The sequence below is a fragment of the Parus major genome, chromosome 8 (genome assembly GCF_001522545.3).
Source record: "Parus major isolate Abel chromosome 8, Parus_major1.1, whole genome shotgun sequence".
Lineage (NCBI taxonomy): Eukaryota > Metazoa > Chordata > Aves > Passeriformes > Paridae > Parus > Parus major.
Window position 1 is genome coordinate 30,096,320 of NC_031777.1, and position 15,266 is coordinate 30,111,585.

The 15,266-nt window shown below is 50.5% G+C and overlaps 1 protein-coding gene, 1 long non-coding RNA gene and 1 other non-coding gene across 3 annotated transcripts in view; all 3 read left to right on the top strand.

Moving 5' to 3' along the window:
- Positions 1-182, top strand: part of LOC107207899 — a 2,106-nt gene extending 1,924 nt beyond the window's left edge. The window contains exon 3 of the transcript XR_004498463.1: positions 81-182. This is a non-coding gene — a transcript (uncharacterized LOC107207899). The remainder of the gene's footprint in view (positions 1-80) is intronic.
- A 595-nt stretch (positions 183-777) lies between these two features.
- LOC117244811 lies at positions 778-3,887 on the top strand. Its single transcript, XR_004498594.1, has 2 exons — positions 778-3,007; positions 3,464-3,887. It is a non-coding gene; the product is annotated as an uncharacterized LOC117244811 (long non-coding RNA).
- A 2,368-nt stretch (positions 3,888-6,255) lies between these two features.
- Positions 6,256-15,266, top strand: part of LOC107207898 (interleukin-12 receptor subunit beta-2) — a 15,983-nt gene continuing 6,972 nt past the window's right edge. The window contains exons 1-8 of the mRNA XM_033516253.1: positions 6,256-6,622; positions 9,026-9,091; positions 9,994-10,308; positions 10,669-10,783; positions 10,971-11,146; positions 11,345-11,484; positions 12,074-12,218; positions 13,735-13,849. Of these exons, the coding sequence (XP_033372144.1) occupies positions 9,034-9,091; positions 9,994-10,308; positions 10,669-10,783; positions 10,971-11,146; positions 11,345-11,484; positions 12,074-12,218; positions 13,735-13,849 (1,064 nt within the window). The 5' untranslated portion in view covers positions 6,256-6,622; positions 9,026-9,033. The remainder of the gene's footprint in view (positions 6,623-9,025; positions 9,092-9,993; positions 10,309-10,668; positions 10,784-10,970; positions 11,147-11,344; positions 11,485-12,073; positions 12,219-13,734; positions 13,850-15,266) is intronic.

The window sequence follows — 15,266 nt, forward strand, 5'->3', positions numbered from 1 at the left end:
CCAGTTTTATCCTGCAGGAGGAATATCTGAGCAATAAATTTGATTTAAATTTGGGGTTTGTTTTTTCCCTGCTGGTGAAGGACTAAGGCCACCCTTGTGTCCCTCTTGCCAAAGTGGCTCTTTGAAGACTTTCCCCGCATGGAGAACAGCAAAGTGGTGAAGTCACTCCAGGTGAGGGCAGAGTTTTCTCCTGGCTTTGCTTCCCCTCAGGTTAAAGCTTGGATTCACACAATTATGGAATTATCCAGGCTGGAAAATCCCTCGGAGATCTCTGAGTCCCCAACCATTCCCAGCAGTGCCAAGGCCACCACTCATGTCCCCAAGTGCCACATCCTCGGGGATTTTAAATCCCTGCAGGGATGGGCACTCCAGCCCTGTGCCAGCGCTGCCCAGCCCTTTCCACAGAGAAATTTTCCCCAAAATCCAGTTTAAACCTCCCCTGGCACGACCTGAGGCCGTTTCCCCTGGCAATTCCTTGTTCCCTGGGAGAGGGCAGCTGGCTGGGAGCTGTGAGGAGCACGGGTGGGAGGAGGTTCAGGGTGCTGGGAACAGCTCAGGAATCATTTCCCAGGCATTTGTGAGGTGTGTGGGAGCCTGGATTAGCTGAGGTCTTTAAACCTTAATTCCACATTCTCTGTGTGGCCACGGCTCCGGGCTGGGAGGGATCCTGGAGCTCATCCCACTCCATCCCCTGGGCCAGGTTTGCTCTGAGCCCTAATTCCAGCTCTCCTAGAACAGAATTTACCAGTTTGTTGCCACACCCATCATCTTTCCCCAGGACCAGGGCGATTTTCCCAGCGAGAGCCCCCGGGAGCCGTTCCCGGCCTGCGGTGACCCCGCGCTCACGGAGCTCCAGGAGGTGCCGGCGCAGGAGCGGAGCGAGGACCTGGCCACGGAGGAGCACGGGGAGCTGCCCAGGAGCGTGGTGGTGACCCCCAGCAGCCCAAGCCCAGAGCAGCTTGGAGCCTACAAACCCCAGCTCTCCATCGGGACCACGCCGGGATACGTCGCGGCCGGGATTCACCCGCAGCCCGCGGCCGCTCCGCCAGCGGAGATGGGAATCTTCTCCCAGGACTACAGCAACCCTGGCCCCCAGCTGTGGCAGCAGCAGGGGGGACCAGCCCAGCTGTGCCTGCTGGAGAAGATCCACCTGGTCCTGAACAGCAGCCAGGGGTTCCCAGAGCCGGCGGGACGCGGATCCTTCCCGGAGAAGCGCTGGCCGCCCAGCGATGTCCCGGAGCAGATGCTGGTCCCCGAGGAGCTGCTGTCCTGCCTCAGAGCTGTCAACAGGGAGCCTGTGGATGGAAATCCCTGCTCCCCACAGAGCGTGGGAGGGCTGCTCGGAGAGAGGCTGGAACTGGGATAAAGCCCTGGAGCACCAGGATTGCCAGTGGAAGAAGAAGAGCAAAGCTCCGGGTTGGAATTCTGCCCTCTGAACCACTGCAGGTTCTTGGGGCTGCCTGGGGATCTTGGGCCAGCAAAGCCCAGTTTTAGCCTCACCTCAACTGGCAGGAGCAAAGAACCCACCAAGCTTGGATTCCTGGAAGGCTGAGCAGGAGATTCCTGCAGGGTGCAATATCTTCAGTTACTGCTCAACATGGTCCTCTCCTTAAAGCTTTGGAGCATTTCATTCCCAAAGGTTTGGAACATTTTAATCCCAAAGGTTTGGAACATTTCAATCCCAAAGGTTTGGAGTATTTTATTCCTAAAGATTTGGAGCATTTCAATCCCAAAGGTTTGGAGCATTTCAATCCCAAAGGTTTGGAGCATTTCATTCCCAAAGATTTGGAGNATTTAATTCCTGAAGATTTGGAGCATTTCAATCCCAAAGGTTTGGAACATTTCAATCCCAAATGTTTGAACCATTTAATTCCCAAAGATTTGGAGCATTTAATTCCCAAAGATTTGAACCATTTAATTCCCAAAGATTTGAACCATTTCATTCCCAAAGATTTGAACCATTTCATTCCCAAATGTTCGGAGCACTTCATTCCTGGAGCTAATTGCAGTTAAAACAGATAAAAAAATTTCCTCAGACATCCTGGCAGAGATGTGGAAAATATTTTGGGATTGCTCCTGAGGAGCAGACACAGCACCAAGGAGGATTTCTGTACCAATTTCTGTCTCACACAGGTGAACATGGAACCTTTTCTGTCCTTCATTTTCCTCCCATTCCAAAAAAAAACCTGCCAGGCTGATTTAAAATCCCTCTGAATCGCTCACTAGCCAAATCCTTCCCTTTGGGTGAGGGATTTCTCATCCCACAGCTCTTCATCACACTGTGGGGAGAAAAATGGGATTTACCAGGCACAAGAACATGAATTTGGACACCCAGAAGGTGAAACACAGCAGCCTCCTTCCCCCAGCAGCCCTGAAACCTTTTCCAGGTGTTCTGGGACTTAGAAAATATTCCTAAATTTTAGGAATTCCTAAAAATTCCTAAGTTTAATTCCTAAACTTAGAAAAAAATCCTAAATTTCCCCAATTTTTCCTAAGCACTGTGAGCATTTCTCCACCAGCTGTGGCACAAATGGATTAATTTTGTTTTTCCTCTCAGTAGTTCCAAAGCACCCTGGTGGGTGCTGTGCCTGCTCCTTTACACCCCCAGGAATCTGTTCCTGCTTCCAGAGGAGCAGTGACCTGGCAAGGAGGGTGAGGATTCTTCTTCAGATCAGCAAAAAAAATGCAGAAATGTGAGTGTGGCACTGCAGGGAGCCTAAAATTAGTGAGTGCTGCCCGTGCAGGAAGGAAATTGTACAAGAGCAGCTTTCAGCAGTGTGAGGTGGTTTTTATTTTTTCTCAATGTCCACATCCTGAGGCTTGTGCTGCCAAACCTCGAGGGGGGAAATGCTCCTCTTGCCAGGAAACAGAGCTGCTGCTGCTTTTCAGGGAGCTGCTGGCTGGATTTGCAGCCCTAAGAGCAGAGCTCCTGCTCTTCCAGCAGGGATGGAGAGATCCCAGCTCCCACCATGGGCAGAGAGCCGTGGGTGCCAGCCCTCCTCGGGAGGTAAAAGGAAATATTTCTGTTTTCCACATGTTCAGCTGGAAAATCTGGGCTGGGAAGGGCACAAATACACAGAGAGAGAGAGAGAAATTCAGGGATAAACACCCAGAGAAGCTGTGGCTGTCCCTGGATCCCTGGCAGTGCCCAAGGCCAGGCTGGAGCAGGTGGGAGGTGTCCCTGCCATGGCAGGGCTGGCTCTGGATGGGATTTAAAGTCTCTCCCAACCCAAACCTTTCTGGGATTCTGTGATCCCAAACACCATCCCAGGCTGCTCCAAGCCCCATCCAACCTGGAACACTTCCAGGGATGGGGCATGCCATGAATCCCATCACAAAGTCACTCTGGACTGATTGAACACCTCAGGGTTCCCCATTGCCCTCAAACATTACAAACTCCTTTGTATTTTTGCTGTCAGCTTTTTGTATCCCCTGTTTAAAGCTCTTTTTTTACTGTTGGCAGTCGGATCCAGAGCCAGAGATTCCCACTTGTTGTTGATCAGCTCAGGAATGAATTCCATGATTTTCACGACCCCCAGAGACGCTCCACGGTGCTGCCTCATCACTGCCAAGGTTCTAACAAAACCTCACTAAAAAAAAAGGACTTTTTCTACAAAGGGAAAGAGGGAACAAATGGAAAGAAGCAAGAAAAGGGGTGCAGACAGCTCAGGGAACAGAGATCCACCCACTCCTGCTCCATCCCATCAGAGCAGGATGTGTCTACGGGGAGCAGCTCAGGGCTGCAAGGAGATCCCACCACCACCAGAGCCTCCCCTGTGGGACCTGTTCACCTCTTCAAAAAGTCAGCTTGGAAATGATTTAAAGCAAAATGAAGATAAAGAAACAATAAATGAATTTAACACACAATAAATGACGCATTCAACGCTCATCTGAGTCATGCTTTTAAACCCTTTGAGCCATTGCCATGCAGGAGGACGTGGAATTCATTCTGGTTTCAGGTTGGCAGCGCAGAGAGCTGGGTTTAGGCTCAGCTTAGTCACCAACTGATGGTGTGACTTCATCTGCTTCTTATCTGCAGAGTCTGGTTTACTGCAGCTGGTGAAGGCTCAGGAGGGAAGGTAAAAGCGCCTTAAACCCTTGGGGAGGAGCAGCAGGAGCAGGAGGTGACAGAAACATCCTCTGAGCACCTGCTGCAGCTGGGTTTTACCCCCTGCTCGCCCTCAGTGGGGTTTGGCTGTCAGTAAATCGTGGGAGAGCTTGGGTGGCAGACACAGACACTGCAGGGGCTAAAATCGGATTTCAGACTGGGAGGTTTCACAGAGCTCAGTAACACCCGAGACCTTGGGGGATTTCTGAGTGCACTGAGAGGAGATCAAAGCCCAGATTGTGGCCAAGGCTCGTGCAAAGCTGCAAAGAAGTGCCTGGGTCAGCAGAAGCCTTCTGAAAACGTGGTGGGGCTAAAGCAGCGGCAGCCGGGGCGGCCTCGCGACAAAACTGGGAGAAATCATTAAAAATGATGGGATTTGGGGGAGCCTGTCCCTTCCCTGAGCCTTTGAGGGGTTTTGGGAGGAGGAGGAGGAGTCCTGACAGGGCTGAGCTCAGGGGCACAGACCAAAGGAGAGGATGTGAGAGCTGAGGCTGTGCTTTGGGCACCAAATGTCATCTTCCCAGGACAAATCCCATGAGAACAACACTGGGAAAGCCGTGGGAGCAGGGCTGGAATGAGAGAAGAGCAGAACACAGGGAATGAGAAATGAATTATAGAGGTGATGTAATAGGGGAGATTCTCTCCTCACAGCCAGGAGCTAACCTTGCCACAGGGACACAGAAAACATCACAGTCCAATAAAGGATAGAGATGTTGTGTCTTCTGTGCATCATCATCTCCTGGAGCAGCACCAAACTCCTCTGGAGCAGCACCAAACTCCTCTGGAGCAGCACCAAACTCTTAGAGCAGCACCAAACTCTCCTGGGACAGCACCAAACTCCTCTGGAGCAGCACCAAACTCTCCTGGGACAACACCAAACTCTCCTGGGACAGCACCAAACTCTCCTGGGACAGCACCAAACTCTCCTGGGACAGCACCAAACTCCTCTGGAGCAGCACCAAACTCTCCTGGGACAGCACCAAACTCCTCTGGAGCAGCACCAAACTCTCCCTGTGACTCCAGCTTTGGCTGGAGGCTCAGAAGGAAGCAGAGCACTGGGATTTTCCAGGCTGGAGGACTCATCCCATCCTGCTGGGGGAGGCAGAGTCACCGAGAGCCCCTGGCACACAAAGGGATGGAAAACACGGAGCCACCACAGAGGGGACCCTAAAACTGCCACCCTGCAGGGGGGTGGCTCATCCTGCTGCTGGGGTCCAGCTCTGCCACGCCACAATTCCATGGTCCAGGTTCCAAGGAAGCAGAGATGGACACCAGGGGGAAGTTATGGAGCTGCTGGAGAGATTCCAGAGGAGCCCCTGGAGCTGCTCCAGGGCTGGAGCCCCTCTGGAGCCAGGCTGGGAGAGCTGGGGGTGCTCACCTGGAGAGGAGAAGCTCCAGGGAGAGCTCAGAGCCCCTTGCAGGGCCTGAAGGGGCTCCAGGAGAGCTGGAGAGGGACTGGGGACAAGGGATGGAGGGACAGGACACAGGGAATGGCTCCCAGTGCCAGAGGGCAGGGCTGGATGGGATCTTGGGATTGCAGGGATTGTTCCCTGGCAGGGTGGGCAGGCCCTGGGATAGAATTCCCAGAGCAGCTGGGGCTGTCCCTGGATCCCTGGCAGTGCCCAAGGCCAGGCTGGATGGGTTTGGAGCAGCCTGGGAAAAGCAGAGTTTGGTATTTAAAGTGAAGGGAAAGGATGAAAAGGAGAAAAAAGGGAAAAGATTAAAAAGATAAAAATGATTAAAAAATATAAACAAGAAAAAAATATTTTAAAATATTAAAAAGGTAAAAAATATATAAAAGAGATGTAAAAGATAAAAATAAAAAATAGGGAAATATAAAAAAGATAAAAAAGGTAAAATTTAAAATATATAAAATTTAAAATTTAAAAATATAAAAAAGGTAAAAATAAAAATTATAAAAAGGTTAAAAATGTAAAGATAAAAATATTAAAAAAGGAAAAAAAAAGAAGGAAGAAGAAAAAGGGAAAAGAAAAAGGAAAAAAAGGACCAAAAAAAAAAAAGAGAAAAAGAAAAAGGAACAAAAAATAGTAGAAAAAGAAATTTAAAAAGGGAAAAGTAAAAAAAGACAACAGCAAAGAAAAAAATACAGTAGGAGAAAAGAGAAAGGGGGAAAAGAAAAAAGAAAAGTGGAAAACAAATATATAAAGGAAAGAAAATCAGAAAAAATAAAACCTAAAAAGATTTTTAGAAGAAGAAGGAAAAGGAAATAAGAAAAAAATAGAAGTGAAAGGAGGGTGATTTCCTCCTGCCTGTCACTACAACCTCTGATCCTCTGAGCCATCCAGCAGCATCTTCCCTCCAACACCTCCTGCAGGAGAGGAACCGAGTGAAGATTCCCAGGAAATCAGGAAAAACGGGATTGGATCCCACAGAACTCCTGGTGCTGCTCTGGCTGAACTCATCCCAATCCTGGGGCAGCCTCGTGGAGCTGGGAAGGGCCCTGGAAAAGGGGAAGAGTCACAGGAACTGATGAAGGCAGAGGAGAAACCAGAGGTAAAAAGAAGTTTTTGATATTTGGAATTCTGTGGGGAATTTCCCCCTCCTCCTCCCCACCCAGGAAATTATTTATTAATTAATGATAATTATTGGCAGCTCTGGAAAGGAGCCCAGGCCTTGTTCCTGGCTTTGAGGGGGAGGAAAAGCAGCTCAAAGGCAAAATTTTGAGGGATTTTGAGGGAGGCTCAAAGGCAAAATTTGGGATTCCTGGAGGCTGCAAACTTTTGTGTCACCTCATTTTTGAAGCTGTGCCTGAAATTCCTGTGCTGAGGTGTCCGAGGGGAGAAAAGCTGAGCACAAACAGCCAGAAAAGCTGAGCTGATGTCATGGGAGGCCTGAAAAGAGAAGGAACAATAACAGCAAGAATGAATTCATTTAGAGCTCTGTTAAATTCTCACTATCCCAGATATTCCCTGCACCCTGGGATGGAGCAGCTCCAAAAGTCCATCCTCAACAACCCCTCCCTCATTCCCTGGGCTCTGATGAAATCCCCCAGGATTTCTGATAAGGTTTGGGGTGACCTGGGGTGTCACTGTCCCCACAGAGCCTGGGGACAGCCAAAATGCAGGAAATCTTCCCTAAAACCTCAGCCAGTGCCAGGGATTTGGGGAGATTTGGGGCACAAAGAGTGGGGTTGAATGTCCAGGATGTTCCTCCAGCAGCTCCAGAACAGCACAGCAGAGGTTTTTTGGGAGAAGTGGGGTTGAAAGCCAACCCTGGAGCTGTGCTGCTTCAGAGCTGGAGGGTGAGGGGACAGCCAGAATCCCTGTGCCACATCCACAGGGGGACAGAGAGCGTGGCCCGTGACCCTGGTGCTCCCAGAGGAGATTTGGGGGATAAGAAAACACAAAACCAGGCACAGGTTGGTACCCACAGACATCTGGAGACTTCTCCCCCTCCCCTTTGTGTTCCATCCCCTACAGCCAGCAGTGCTGATTTCCCTCCCTTGAAGCCTTCCTGGAGCAGAGGCTGGGCAGGGTTAAAGGAATAAAACAGGGATTTATTAAAAGCCCTTCCAAGGAGCACCTTGGGCACTGCAAGAGCCCGGCCCTGGCTCCACCCGAGCTGGGCTCTGAGTCATGAGTTTCACACTTTGATAAGTTCTGCTCCATGAATTCATTGTCCAATTCCAGCTCCAGGTGATGCAGTCCTCACATCAATTCACTGCTGGTTGTACCCTTTGGGCCTGGAGCTGCAATTTTGTCTCCCTGAGCTGTGAGAACTCGCTGGGGCTTTCTGTGAAGTTCAGAGTTAGGCAGCAATGCAGAGCAGAATCTGGAAAATATGAAAGTTAAAACACTTCAGGCATCACACTGATGTGGAATCCAGGGGGTTTCCATTCATTTTCCACCCTCAGCTCTGAGCTGGAGGTGGTTCCTCAGCAGTTTCTCACCCTTTTCTCCCATCTCAGTTAAATCTCTGGCAGCTCTGAGCAGATGCTTTGGGGTGAAGTTGTTCTTCCCCTTATCCCGGGTATCTGGGGCAGTGATGCTGGATCCTGAGTTTTTTTGGGATACTCTTTCACAGAGAGTTTCATTTATTTTAGTTTTGTGTTAGGAAGAATACTTTAGAAGCTCATTAGGTTTCTGTTTCTTATGTTTATTAATATATTACAAAAGATTTGGCAGTCTTTCTTGGACTTTCTGCTTAACTTATTAATGACTGGCTCAAATTGGTTGGAATGGCACAAAATGGCCTTGAAATATGCAGATTTTTTATTTTTACATTCATTTTCACTCAATTAATGACACATGTATTTTTTTAAGTGACTTAATGATTCAATATTTGTGAGCTGCACTGCAGCATTCTCTATTTAATCACTTATTGCTACTTAAAAACTTCTAGAAGAAGATGAAGAAGGAAGAACAAGAGACAACATCTTCAATTTTCTATTTTATCTCCTGTCCTCTAAACTAGTTTAAACTCCAAACTTTAACTTTTTCACTCAGTGACTTAGGAAAGCAGTCTAATTTACACTTAATTAATCACTCTGAATTGTTCTATTGAAGTTTAACAGTTGTTTTCATGGTGTTGTATGGGATTCAGTGTTTTTTTGGATGTCAGAGCAGGGTATGGGAGATAAGGGCAGGGTCTCTGTGACTCTTGCAGGGCACTTTGCTGTTCTCACAGTTTAGTGGAAGGCAGAACATTTCCCTGAAGAACCTGAGCTTGCTCATCCTGGCACTCACGAGTCACCTACAGAAGGCACCACATGAAGAGGCTCTGGGTGAGCTGAGAGCCTGAAAGTCACAGCCTCTGGATTTAAATGAAACTTTTCATTAGAAAGGTCTCACAAAATGAGCATTTGGGATTTTCTCAATTAGTAAAACAGAAAAACACCAAGATCTGTACATAACATCACCCTTCAGCAGCTGGTAACAGCAATTCCTTCCTCTCTAGGCACCAAAATGGCATTTTCATGGATTGTGCCCTCAGCAATTTGGTTGGTGCTGCACTTCACAGCAGGTAAGAGGGGTTTCTTCCTACAGAGCAATTAGCTCTCTAATCAAGCACTCAGCCTAATTAGGATTTTTCCAGCTTCTACTCCAAGTGCCAGTGAGCATCTCCCTTTCTGGAGTTCACAAGAGATGCAGGGAGTTTGTTTGGGTTTCAGTCCAAGGTGGTTATGTGAGAAAAGGCACCAGGACAGGCAGAGCTCACAAACAGGAAAAAATCCTTGTTCACATAATCCCAGAATAGTTTAGGGTTGGGAGGGACCTGAAATCCCATCTCATCCCAGCCCAGCCATGGCAGGGACAGCTCCCACTGTCCCAGGCTGCTCCAAACCCATCCAGCCTGGCCTTGGGCACTACCAGGGATCCAGGGACAGCCCCAGCTGCTCTGGGAATTCTATCCCAGGGCCTGCCCACCCTGCCAGGGAACAATCCCTGCAATCCCTGCAATCCCATCCAGCCCTGCCCTCTGGCCCTGGGAGCCATTCCCTGTGTCCTGTCCCTCCATCCCTTGTCCCCAGTCCCTCTCCAGCTCTCCTGGAGCCCCTTCAGGCCCTGCAAGGGTCTCTGAGCTCTCCCTGGAGCTTCTCCTCTCCAGGTGAGCACCCCCAGCTCTCCCAGCCTGGCTCCAGAGGGGCTCCAGAAGCAGCTCTGGGTCCTTCCTGTGCCTCCTGCCACAGCTCTGCTGCCACAGGCACCTCTCTAATCCCTGATGAAAGGAGGTTTCTGGGGCTGCCTGGGTTTTTTGGGAACTGGGAGCGGCCCCATGGCTGCTGCTCCCAGAGAACATCCCAGGGGTTCCTGTGCAGAGCCTGGAATTCCTCCAGCAGGCATTGGGGACCCCCTGGCTGAGCACAGCACGTGCTGCAGGGAAACCAGGGGGTTCCAGCTGGAGTTTTCTGTGTTCCCCCACAGAATCCTGCAGGAGAGGGGCTGTGAGTGCCCCCAGAGCCTCGGGGGTGTGCGCCAAGGGCACGGTGACAGCCAGCAGTGGCCAGGCCGTGCCGCCTGGCACCAACATCACCGTGTCCTGCAGGCTGGCAGCTCCTCCAGGAGCCTCCTGGTGCTGGGCAGCGATCTTCCTCAACAGCTCCGAGCAAATCCGAGGGCAGGGAGGCTCCGTCAGCAAAACCTTCCTGCTCAGCAGCCTCGGCAAACACACCTTCACGTGCAAAAGCATCTGTGGAGACAAGGCAAAACTCGTCTGTGGGATGGATATCCTGGCTGGGAGTAAGGGAACATCACTTCTTCATCCCTGCTGGGGAACAGGGGAAGGGGCTCCCAGGGGTGGCTTTGGCCAGAGCTGCTGCTGGCTGTGAGGGGATCTTCCTGTTGGGAATGTTCCTGCTTGGAATTGTGCTGCTGTGTTATTCCTGAAGGGAGAGAGGCTCCATAAATCTGCAAACAACGTCCTCCCTACCCAGCACCCCTGAAAATGTCTCCTGCCGACCTCTCTGAGGAGGAAAGGCTGAAGGCCAGGCTGGATGAGGCTCTGATCTGCTCTGCCTGAGGATGTTGGACTGAAGGACCCTCAGAGGTCCAACCCAAAGCAGGCTGTGGTTTTAGGACTGACGGGAATTTCTGTTCCAGCCCCTCCAGACGAGCCCAGGAACGTGTCCTGTATCCAGTTTGGGACAAAGGGCCGTCCCACCTGCACCTGGCACAAAGGAAGGCTCACCTACCTCGACACTGCCTATGGAATAGAGTAAGTGAGGGGCTGTAAATGTAATTAATGCCTAATTACCCCCTGGAGCAGCTCTCTGATGGTGCCCTCAGCTCCCTCGGGGGTCAGGGAAGAGGCTGTGCCAATCCATCCCTTTGGGAAGGGAACCTGTCCCCCCACACCTTCCCTGCTCCACAGAAATCCAACCAAACTTTTCCTTCTGCTCCAGGCTCTCCAATGGGACTGACACCTTCTGCTTTCCACAAGAAACTCCCAACCCTGTGTTTGGCTCTGGGACTCTGAGCAAGCTGGATTTTAACTCCAATTACACCGTGGTGGTTTCTGCCTCCAATCAATTAGGAAATGCCTCTTCCCAGCCACTCACCTTCATGTTGGTTGACATAGGTAAATCAGCACTCCTCACCTCCCAGTCAGCCCCAGACCTCGGGGAAAACCTGAAAATATTCAGGAGCTCTTGGAAAAACATTAAACCTCTTGGAAAAATCATCCAGCCTAAACCAATAATCCTATTTTCCACCTAACCCCCCGTTCTGGGCTGTGCTGCCTCTCTGAGCCCTGCTTTTTTCTGTGTTTTGGTGCCAGTGAAGCCACATCCTCCTGACTTTTTGGTGGAATTTGATGATTCTTCTGCCACCAGCTGCAGCCTTTCCTGGCACCACGAGGCACAAGCACAGCACTACAGGCTGAGGTATCGCCCCCTCAGCAGCAGCACCTGGAGCACGGTAATTCCCTCGGGAATGAGGCAGTTCTGCACCTGCTGGAGAAGGAAAAAAATCTGGGGAGAGCTCAGAGCCTGAAGGGGCTCCAGGAGAGCTGGAGAGGGGCTGGGGACAAGGGATGGAGGGACAGGACACAGGGAATGGCTTTAAGCTGGAAATGGGTAGATTTAGATGGATATTGGGAAGGAATTCCTGGCTGGGAAGATGGAGAGGCCCTGGGATAGAATTCCCAGAGCAGCTGTGGCTGTCCCTGGATCCCTGGCAGTGCCCAAGGCCAGGCTGGATGGGTTTGGAGCAGCCTGGGACAGTGGGAGCTGTCCCTGCCATGGCTGGGTGGCTCTGGATGGGATTTAAGTTCTTTTCCAACCCAAACCATTCCACAATTCCATGAAGTTTTATTTGCTTTAGGTGGCAAAAGGAAGGTTTTGCTGGGAGCTGAGCAAATCCCTCAGAAATGAGGGATTTCTCAGCTGAAGCCCTGCAGGCCTGATGATTCCTCACATCATTCCCTGATCAGGGTTTCTCCTGAATTCATAATCCAGCCCCTCATTTCCTCGGGAGTTTAATATCAATTCCCTCATCCCCACCAAAGGTGGAAATCTTCAGCAGGGAGAAATATCATCTCCAGGGGCTGGAGCCTGACACAGCCTACGAGTTCCAGGTGAGCTGCAGGATCCTGCCCAGCCGGGGGCTGTGGAGTGACTGGAGCAGCACCCAGAGCCAAACTCCAGCAGCAGGTAAAGAATGAACCCCCCTGCCCTAAACCCAGCTCTGCATCCCACGGGAAACTCCAGCTCAGCAGGCTCTAAGTGCTGCTGCCTTGTTTTGTGCCAACCCTAGATCTGAGAGAGGTTTCTGTAAGAAAATTGCATTTTTTTAATGAACAAACGGGGAAGCTGTTGGTGTTTCTCTCAAAACAGGAATTTCCAGAGTTCACTGAGAGCAGCTGAAGGATTTGGGGGTTGGAGTGAGATAATTTTTAAGGTGTCATCCAACCCTTCTAATTCTGTGATTCTCTGCTTGGCTTGGGCTGCTCTTCTTTTGAATTTTTGTGAATTCCTGGGAGCTGGTGGGGCTGGTGCTGTTCTGATCAGCCCATTTCCCATTCCTCAGCGACAGCAGCACTTTCTGCATTCATTGATGGGGAGGTGTGAACACCTCCCTCCCTCTCCACAGCTTTCTCCCTGGGTTTGTGGCCATCACCAGCCCCAGAGGGTTTTCAGCTGATTGAGGAGCTCTGGGTTCATCATCCCCACTCTGCCTTGCAGGAGCTGAAATCCTCCACAAATTGTCTCCAATCAAACCTGTTCAGGGAGAAATTCCTTTTCCTGTGAACTGCCAGGAAAGTTCTTACCTTGCTCACAGCTCTCACAGGCTCTCAAATCCAGGCTGGAGGGCAGCAGGTGCAATCCCACATTTGAATTTTGCTGCTTTGAGCTCACACTCGATGCTCTGGCTTTGTTCCTGCTGCTGCTTCTTGTTTGTGTTCCAGTCACTCTCTGCAGTCAGTGCAGGACAAAGTGCTCCCAGCATCGCTGATGTGAAGGGTTTTGTGTCTTTGCTCCAGCCCTGCTGTCCCATCAGCTGCCCCCTGCTGTTAATAATTAGCAAACGTTAATTTAATTTAATCAGTTGATGCTGGTCAGGGTCCTCGAGGAGCCAAGCTCTGTCACCTCAGCTTTCCTGACATATTCATCTCTGATTCTGGATTTCCAGACACATCTTCCCTTTAATGTCATTTGGGGAGGATTCTTTAAAACAGCAAGAGTTTCCAGTCAGAGCTGTGGGAGGCACCAGGGCTTTCAGCTGCCCCAGAGGAGCTGTTAAAGGTCTTTACTGCCAGAACCTGACAGGAAAATCCAACACATCCCACAGACGCCCTCATCCAGCTCTGGGATTGATGGAGCCGAGCCCAAGGACCTTCATAAGCCTCAGATTTATGCAAAGGCAGGAGCTAATGCTGTGCACTGGTGTGTGGGTGTCCTTGGGAGCCACCAGGATTGTTGGGGTCAGGATGAAGCCCCCAGCAGATCCAAACTCCTCTCCTTGGCTTTGTGGCTTCGTTCTCCTCGTGATCCCATCCTCAAAGCAGCCAAACCACAGCAGACATGGATTATCACACCCTGCAGCATTTCAGGGACAGTTTAAAGTTTCAATTTGAGTTTTTTCTCAGGGGTTTTACCTCCCTATTGTTTCATTTGTTGGTTTTATGCCCCAGCCATGCCCACTGCTCTGCTTTTCCGTCCCCTGCAGTGCCAGCTGGGATCCTGGATGTCTGGTACCGGCAGCAGGACCTGGGCCCTGGGCACCAGAACCTCTCCCTTTTTTGGAAGGTGAGTTTGGTGAAACCCCAGAAAAACCCAGCCAGGTGAGAGGGGAAAGCAGAGCCAGGCAAAAGGATCAATTCTGATTTTTAGGATTGCAGCAAGGACTGAACCCTGGGAGAGCACAAGGGTTTCAGCAGTTCCCAGGGACATGGAACAAGGGCTCCATGGAACAAGGAGATCCATCATCATTTTTCTACCTACAATTTCATGGAATGCCAGAACTCTTTGGATTGGGAGGGATCTTGTCATCTCATTCCATGGCAGGAACAGCTCCCACTGTCCCAGGCTGCTCCAAACCCATCCAGCCTGGCCTTGGGCACTGCCAGGGATCCAGGGACAGCCCCAGCTGCTCTGGGAATTCTATCCCAGGGCCTGCCCACCCTGCCAGGGAACAATCCCTGCAATCCCAAGATCCCATCCAGCCCTGCCCTCTGGCACTGGGAGCCATTCCCTGGCTCCTGTCCCTCCATCCCTTTACCCCTCTCCAGATTCCACAGCGTTTTTGGGGTCTGGTGGGCAGAGCTGGGGGCTGGGACCCCACAGGGAACATTCCAGACAGAATCTGGTTTAAAACCCACCAGAACTGGGTAAAAAAATTCACTGTGCTCTCCCCCCAGCACACACCAGCAGGCACCACGCAAGTGAAAGCAGAAATTCTCATGAGATTCTGTGAGCCCAGATGTTGTGGCTTTAACTTGAGGACCTTTATCTTGCAGCATTTTCTTTATCAGGAGTGACTTCCTGCAGCATCATTCATGAAACAGAGTAATAAACTGCCTTTAGAGGTTTCACAGCCAGACTGAGACTCAGGATCACTTCCTACCAAGGCTGTGCTCTAACTCTCTGACAAATACCCAGAAAAGGGTTGAAAATTTAATTTCAGCAGGTTTCCAGCCCTGCAAACATTTTAGTTTGTGCTTTGTTTTGTTATGACAAAAATCAGCCAAACAAATGGATTAATGTCACAGAAAGAGCAGGAAACTGAAAGTGGGAGTCCAACTGCACCCAGAGGGGAGTTAAAGCAGGGTGTGGTGTTCCACAGACTGTCAGAGATGTGTGCTCTGAGTGCTTCAATTTAAATAATTCTTTACGCTGGTTTTAAGTAAAATCTGGGGTTTTCTTCCCAAGCAAAACCTGCTCATTTTGACAGATCCAGGTGAGCAGTTGATAATCTCTTTTCCCCTCCCTTGTGAATTCAGCCTCAGGGCAGGAAGGGTTTTGCTTTCCCCAGCTGTGCTGCTGCTGGAAAAATCAGCATCTCACAGCAAAAGAGCTTCCCTAAACTGGAATTGAGTGGGCAAAATAAATCCTGGAATGTTTTGGGTTGGGAGGGACCTTAAATCCCACCCCAGCCATGGCAGGGACAGCTCCCACTGTCCCAGGCTGCTCCAAACCCATCCAGCCTGGCCTTGGGCACTGCCAGGGATCCAGGGACAGCCCCAGCTGCTCTGGGAATTC